This window comes from Mustela erminea, chromosome 7 (genome assembly GCF_009829155.1).
Source record: "Mustela erminea isolate mMusErm1 chromosome 7, mMusErm1.Pri, whole genome shotgun sequence".
Taxonomy (NCBI): Eukaryota; Metazoa; Chordata; class Mammalia; order Carnivora; family Mustelidae; genus Mustela; species Mustela erminea.
This window is the reverse complement of record NC_045620.1, coordinates 92,894,618-92,902,601: the sequence shown is the minus strand read 5'-3', so window position 1 is coordinate 92,902,601 and position 7,984 is coordinate 92,894,618. Positions and strand designations below refer to the sequence as shown.

The 7,984-nt window shown below is 53.2% G+C and overlaps 1 protein-coding gene across 3 annotated transcripts in view; it reads left to right on the top strand.

Annotated features, from left to right (window-relative positions):
• Window positions 1–1,641: 1,641 nt before the first annotated feature.
• EVA1A (eva-1 homolog A, regulator of programmed cell death) overlaps window positions 1,642–7,984 on the top strand; it is a 50,748-nt gene continuing 44,405 nt past the window's right edge. Inside the window, exons 1-2 of one of the 3 annotated variants that reach the window (XM_032352589.1) lie at window positions 1,642–2,759; window positions 2,981–3,214. In XM_032352589.1, the coding sequence (XP_032208480.1) occupies window positions 2,606–2,759; window positions 2,981–3,214 (388 nt within the window). In that variant the 5' untranslated portion in view covers window positions 1,642–2,605. The remainder of the gene's footprint in view (window positions 2,760–2,980; window positions 3,215–7,984) is intronic. The other 2 variants (XM_032352588.1, XM_032352590.1) reach the window with 2 other exon arrangements.

Genomic DNA, 7,984 nt, shown 5'->3' with positions numbered 1-7,984 from the left:
TGGAAGGGGCAGAGTGAGGGGAGGGCAGGGGTGGGGGGGGATGGGGACAGCAGTAGCAGCGGCAGTTGGGGAGCTGCGGGGACCAAAAGAGCTTCCCTTCATGATGCCTCAGTATTCTCGTTTATAAAATAAACAAACAGGAGCATTTCATCTGTCAAGACGCTGTGAGGATGAAAGGAAATACAGGTGAAGAGGCCGGGTGCGGGGTCTGGCTGCTGAGACACTAGTCCGTGGAAAATGCACGCACACGCAAAGGTGCACATCTGGCCATGAAGCCAGCAGCTTCCAGAACTCTCAGGCCTAGCCCGCAGGCTGCCTGGGGTAGCTTCTGGGTGCAACTACTTCTGTAGGCCCCTGGGCCAGTCACTCCAAAGCCATTCCTTCAAAGCCGCCCTCTACGTAAGGACGTATGTTCTGGAAAATCACCCATGGAAGACCCTCAAGAGGGCTCTGGAACCTCCTCTGTTGAGCTGCACAACCAGAGGCGGGGGGTGCCTCGGACAGCAGCTCTTGTCCCTCTATGTCTGTGGTGCCTACGACCAGCTGGGGTGTGGGGGCTCCCCAGTACCTTCCTCATTATCATGAAATGAGGTGATCCCCAAGCAGGGTATTTAGCCCAAGGCCTGGTGTGCACGAAGTAGTCAGCAAATGTTAGCAGTTCTTTATAGCCATGGTTTTAAATCCAAAGCTAGGTTCATGGGTCTGAGTATTTCCAAATGTCCTTCTTCCAGTTTAGGGGGACAAATGAATAGGTCCTGGATTAGGGCCAGATACGGTAAGTCTATACCATCTCTTGGCATCAGTGCACTTACTTATTTATTCGTATATTTGGCACACATTACCAATTATGTGTGTGGCCCTGCGCGCAGCACACAGTCCTTGTATCCCTCGTGTTCATGCATGGCTGTGCACGGGGCCGGTGTACATAAGAAGAAAACCACAAAAACCCACTTGTCAACATCGCCGTCCATTTGCCTGCAGATAAAGCTGGAGAGTTAGGAGAAGCTCTTGGCACGGTGCAAGCAGGGGATGGGGCGGGGGTGGAATCTGGAGTTAGTCAGGTGTTTCTTTTACAGATAGGGACACTGAGGTCTGAGAGGGGAGTACATGCCCAAGTACAGAGAGTAATTTAGGGACCATCTGAGGCTAGAATCTGCTTTCCTGATTAAGTTTAGGGAACAAGGGCCCTTTCCAGCACACCAGTCGCCTCTCTCTGTGTGAGAGTGAGATAACTAGTCTTGTATTTTCTTTTCTTTTCTTCTTAAAGGTTTTATTTTATTTATTTGACAGACAGAGATCACATATAGGCAGAGAGAGAGAGAGAGAGAGAGAGAGGAAGAAGCAGGCTCCCTGCGGAGCAGAGAGCCCGATGCGGGGCTCGATCCCAGGACCCTGGAATCATGACCCAAGCCAAAGGCAGAGGCTATAACCCACTGAGCCACCCAGGCACCCCTTATATTTTCATTCATACGTGGGTGTTCTTTTCCTTTCTGAAGAGGTGCATTTCAAGGTTAAATGAAGTAGCTCTCGAATGATTCTAGAACAGGGGTTCTCAACTCTGACTGTATTAGATCATCTGGAAAGCATTCCAGAAATACTGATGTTGGAGCCGCACCCCGAACCAGTTAAATAAGCATTTGTGGGGGTTGCGAAAGGGGTCTCATACTGGCTTTTAAAGCTTTGCAGTCTAATACACAGTCGTTCCAGTGTACGGCCACTGGTATAGAGAGAGGAGCTTCCAAAATTCTGGTGCATATTTGAATCTCTGGAGATCTTGTGAAAATGCAGATTCTGATTCAGTAGGTCAAATGAGACTGGCAAGTTCTGATTTCTAAGCTCCCAATCGGTGTTAATACTGCCAATCTCGGGGACACCCTTGGGTAGTAGCTCCAGAGGGCATCCTGGATTCTGTTCATCCCGGATTCTGATCATTGTTTACTCCAGCCTGAGGTCTGGAAGTTACCTCTTCCCTTCATCTTCTCCTCATTTGCCCCTGGCAGCTCTTGTCACCAGGTCCTGTCAGTTCCACCCCAGTGCTCCCTGCAGCTCTTACCCATTCTTGATGGACTGATTCAACATTCTCTTTCCTGTTTCCCCACCACCGCTCCCCGCTTTGGCCACATTCTCTGCCATACGGCCTCCTCATAGGGCTTTCTCATTCCTTCTTTCCTCTACCCATGTTGTTTTTATGACACAGAACGCTCTTTCTGTCCCCGACCTCTCTCTTAAGAGACCACAGCATCCCTGGACCTCCTCTGTGCTTCTACTCGTCACCAACGACGACTGTCTAGGAACAACCTGCCCTTCTGGTTCAGTTCTGCGTTTCCAGCGCCCAGCTCCATGTCGATCAGGCTCTCAGTAAATACTTGCTGAATTTAACAAACAAAACCTCAACTTTGAATGAGCGAGGCCAAACAAAGACCTCCGCAGCTTTCCTGATCAAAATGAACATTCCTTTCAGATTATGCATCAGGTTTAAATAACCCACTGGAAAACAAGACAAAACAAAACAAAACAAAGTCGATCAAAATTAACAAAGTAAGTACTTATATCCTGTCTGGGTTGGGTGGTTTAATAGGGGCTCAAAGCAGGCGACGGGACAGGAATGAGAGGATGGATGCTGGCAAGAGCTCGGAGATCTGCTTTCAAATCTGGACTCGTCCCAGCAGGGGGAAAGGCTAGAGCTCCGGGACAGGGTGGAGACGGCCGGCCGACCCGGGACCTTCCGGGGCCCTGGAGAGGGTCTGAAGCGCGCAGCGGCAGGCACGAGTTGAGGAGCATAAACTAACTTGGCGTGGAGGGAGGCGCCGCACGCCGCCACCGTTCAGGTTTCGCGTCTTTCCAGCGCCCACATGGGCCGCGGGCTTGGGGAAGGGGGCGGGGGAGAGGGAGGGCAGGTCCGGAGCCGAGGGGGTGGAGGAAGGGGGAGACCGAAGGAAATGAGACAACCTTTTCCTCCCACTGACTCGCGCTGCTCCAGCGACTGCGGGGCTCGGTGCGACCGCCCGTGAGCGCCGAGGCCAGCACCCCGCGCCCCGCGCCAGCCCCGGCGGCTCCTCCACTGGGATTTCTCTCCGAGGCGTCACTGGCGTCCCAAGTCCGGGGCGCCTCTTTGCTGCTTCCTCCCCTCGGCGATCGGCTCCGGGTCCCCCGGCTTGGCCCGGCGCGCCCCGAGCGCAGCCCCCGGAAGTGCGCGCCGGAGGCCCCGGCGAAGGTAAGCGGCGCCCGAGAGCGCGCCCAGGGCGCAGGGGACGCCAGGCATCCCCAGCCGACCTGGGTTTCTCCGGAGCGCCCCCTCTTCGGAAACACCCAGAGCACTTCTGACCTGAAGCCGCTGCTTTGTTCCTGAACCCTCTGCCCAGGTGTTGTAGGCTGGGTGCCCCAGGGAACTCTGCTTCCCAGCGCTTTCTTTTTTTGCCTCCTCTTCCTCCTGTTTTCCTGTTGCTTCTACACGCCCTACCCCCGCCCCGTTTCTTTTTCTCGATCCGCAAACTCTCAGCTCTCTGCCGTTGCAGCTTGGCTTCGGAGAGCGGGTCCTGCGCAAATCGCGGCGCTTCTCTGCTCCCCCGCCAAGGGAGCCTGGGCTAAGAGGGTCGGCCCATGGCAGTAACTGCCTTTGAGCCCAGGCCTGCCGGGTGCGGACCTGCCCGAAATTTCTGTGGCGCGCGTTTAAACTCACGGATCTCGCTCCTTTTGGAGGCACCCAGCTCGCCGTGCGCTTTTGGCGACCCCCAGGACCCCGAAATCAGAGCGCACTGGGGAGTGGAAAGACTGTTGGCGCCCCCTAAAGCCTAAGTGGGACGCTCTGCTGTTGGAGAGGGACGCTATCAGCTCCTTGCCGCTCTCCCCCGGTTCCCCAGGATTGAAAGGAGTTGGGGGAGTACTCGATCCCAGGCGCGAGTGAGGCGGGGAGGTGATGATGATGCCTCTCTGAGGGAGAGGAGGGCCAACCGCGTCGTGCAAGCTTGCCATCTTGCTCTTATTATACCACCTGAGTTCTCACATCTAGCCTCTGAGTAGGGACTCCCCTTGTTCTACACGCGGGCAAAATGAGACTCAGAGACGGTAAGTAATGTGTTCAGGGCCACACAGTTGGGAAGGGGCCCAGCCAGGATCTGGGTACCAGCTGGTTTATACCACACATCCCATGTCTAGACGTATAAAGCGTTTTCTCGACCCAGAGTGAGCAGGAACCGGCCATCTCCCGCTGGCTCATACCGTGGAGAAGCTTTTTCTTTTTTGAGCAAATGCATCTCGAGCCTATTTGCACCCAGATGATTTATTTAGTACCTACTGTCTTCACAGTTCAGCGGCAAGCACCGAGTTTTCACCTTTGAACCTCACTCTTTTATCCTCTTCTCATCAGCCAGTCTCTCAAAAAATACACGGTTCTGCCCCAGAATTATTTCCAGACAGGCAGTTCAGCTCAGCGGCTAGAGCCCAGGCCCTGGAGCTGGACCACCAGCCTGGGAGTCTGGCTGAGGCCCTCCTGTACCTTTCTTTCTGCAGCCGGAGTTCCTCATCTGTAGAGTGGGGATGGGAGGATTTAAAGCAGTTGTTCTCAACCAGGGTTTCCATTTTTGCCTCCCAAGTGACATCTGGCAATGTCTGGAAGCATTTTTGGCTGTCGGCATGTAAGTGGGGGAGAATGCTGTTCATCTGGTGGGCAGAGGCCAAGGATGCTGCTGAGTAGCCTGTAAGGCACAGGACAGCCCCCCACAGCAAGAATTCTCCAGCCTCCCACGCGTCGGTAGTGCTGAGGTGGAGAAACCCTGGTGTCATGTCTCGGTTCGTGAGGGGTACTCTTGTGCCCAGCTCTCAGCCTCTTTTCTGCTCCAGTTAGGTTGATTACACCAGCCCCGTCCCCAAATCTCCTCTCAGTCCACTGCCAGAATTCTGTTGCTCAAACCACAGCTGGCCCTGCGACTACTTTGTCTTAATACTGTTGTTGGACCCCGGGGGCTAACAGAAGGGGTGGGAAGCTGTGCATGTTTTGCAAGCGCCAAAGCCAGCTCTTGTAAACACCCAGGCTTGAGAATCGCTGTCTTGCAGGGTAACATCTGACCTGCGGCATTGGCTCACACGGCTCTTCATGGTAAGGCCTCACCTTACCTTCCCAGCCTTACCTTAGTTCACATCTGGAGGTGCCAGGCATACTACTCAACTTAAGATTTTGGTATTCTGGGTCCTGACTTTCTGGAATAAACTTCCTCCTCCTTGGCACATTCCTTGTCATTCTTTGAGGCTAGAGCTCCAGGCTCCTCACACCCTGCTGCCCCAGCGCAGGCCCTCCTCTGCCTTTATCTTTCAATATTTCTTCCCTGTAGGGGTGACTGTATAGGGATCCCTTGCTCATCCCCACACTGGTCTCTGGGTGCCTCGAACCTAGCACAGGGCTGGACTTGCGGTGGTGGTGAAGCTTGTGGGCTTCCCAGCTCTGCCCCTTATTAATTCTGTGACCTTGAGCAAGCTGATTCAGTCTCTCAAAGCCTTCTTTGGTATAATAGGAAGAAATCATCTGTCACCCCTGCAGACTGGTGTGACGAACTAATGAGATAATACTGACGGCCACTCCATCCATGCCAGGACAGAGTTCGAGTTTAGCATTTTATGTTGTTACTCATTCAGTCCTCCCAGTGAGCCTTTAAAGTTAGAATTGGTATTGCCCTATTTTCCCAACAAAGAAACAGAGGCAGAGGGAGACTCAGCTGTTGGCACAAAGTCATACAGCTAATGAGTGGTAGGGCCAGGACTCCCACAGACGTGAGGACTGTGGCACACAACACGCTTCACGCTCTGTAGGTAGAGGCCTTAGCTCGGTCCTCCCCCTAGAGTAAGTGCTCGGTAAAGATGGGCTGAGGTTTGTGGTGTGTGTTCATTAAGAGCCGAAGTCCGTCGGATTTCCCACCCTTACCATACCTGTGATCTACCACTGTGCCATGATTTTCACGGCTTCTGTTCTTTTCCTCTGCTCCTTGCCTGGAGCCCAGCCTCAGAGAGACAGCACGTTGGGGTCAGTCCTCTGTCACAGTGCCGGGTCATCACCAATACACTTGATGCTAAATGCAGCCATAAGTGAGCTGTAGGTTAGGGTCAGAAGAGCACGAAGTCTTGGGGGAGGAGGGTGTGGAGTTCACCTGCCAGGGGGAGAGAGAGATTTAGACTTGGGGTCAGGAACAGACTCCAGCTTTGCCCTTCCCAAGACCGGACCCCTAGCGGTGTGCAGCGAGCACGTAAGTACGGTGAAATCCATCAACGAATGTGTGATTGGGGGGGTCAGTGGCGCCCTCGGGGTTCCCCACCTTATCCTGATCAGATGCGGAGTGTGCTTTCTCTTCAAGTTTTATAAGGACCGTTTATATAATAAAGGCAAAACCTGCTAAGAGGATTTAATGCCCCATACAGGATTTCGGGGAACCGGGTTTGGAACTGGTCACTGACCTCCTATTTGTGCTGTGTGTGATCCTGGATACCAGATTTACAGATGGTCGCTCCACCGACTTGGAATCTTGTATTGCCGTGAACGCAGCACTGCCTTTGAAAGCTGAGCCCCTTCCTCACTGTTCCCTTAGACACTTGCTCTGTGGGCCAGACGGCCTTGCACAGATACCCGCATGTTTGTGTGTTCTGGCTTCTTCCACAGCTGACCCACATAGCTACGGCCCCCCTGAGTTTGCTTGTTTTGGCAGCTTGTCCCCCAGACTTCAGTGGGAAGAGGTTACCTGGTATGTGCAAGGCCTTGCGTTTTGGTAGGGGTCACAGAAATACTCTGATAAAGTTGCTTTTGAGGATACAGCAGGGTGAGAATCTTCCTATCCATCAACCCGTTAGAGACCCCTCAGATTACCTCCCCCCTTTCAGACACCACACTCTTACTGTCTCCTGGCATTAGCACCTCTCTCGGGCCAGCAGCTGGCTGATCTGAGAAACAGATTCCCCTGGGTGCTGAGGACTGCGGTAAGGTCAGACTCAACATCTTTGGGGCATCCCCTGCATTTTCACTGAGGCCCAGAACATGGCATCTTGGCTGCCGTCTTGAGTAGCCCTTCGTCACTGACCAGCAGGCAGATTCATGAAGCTCCTTCCTGCTTGGGTCTGGTTCTAGGGAAAGCTACCTCCCCCTGTTTTGGTCTTGGACTGTGTTCCCCGTGAAATCTACTTCCACTGTTGGCCTCTAGGTGAAAATCTGTTTGGTGCTGTAAGGGGCATTTGGTTTGGACTAAATTAGATGGGATCATAAGTGTCAGGGTGGGTTTGAACTACACGTGGGGTGAGTGGCTGGTGCTGGCTGCCAGAGACACAAACATGAAGAGGACATGGTCCTTTTCATCATGGTCATAGTCCGCGATGTGTGAGGGACACATGAACAGTGTGCGACAAGTGGAGAAGAGATAAGAGCTGAGAATTGGGGGCCAAAAGGCAACAACCACTATGGAGTGAGGTGAGATTTCTGACAGAAGAGGATATTGGAATTGGGTCTTAATGGAGAAGTAGGAGCTTGTTGGGTTTGGGGGGACTAGTGAGCGTGGGTGTGACAGACAGGAAACTGCATGTATGTGGTACAAAGCCAAGGAAGGTACTGATAGAGGCCAAGGTATGTGAAGAGATGGGAGCTGGTGATGGGGCCTTGGTCGGGGGGTAACTAACTTTTCAGCCGGGCAGGAGTCTGTTCCTCTTTGTTGGGAGACAGTGGAGGGGGAATTTTAAGCTCAGGTGTACTGAGCTCTTTGAATGATGGCTCTCCCTCCTGTCTCTACTGGCCTGTTTCCTTCAGGGCAATGGGACCAGAGCCCAGTGGCCGTGGGAGGGACACTGTCTCCAGTAAGCAAAGAAACCTCAGTCACAAACAAAGCTGCATTGGTGGTTGTGGGTTGTTTTGTTTTCTTTTCAAAGCTCTGGCTGATGAACTGTGTGGATGGCCCCTCCTGAGTCTGGGTTTTGAATGTTACCTTTACAGCATCCAAAAGGCTGAAACAATTGCTGA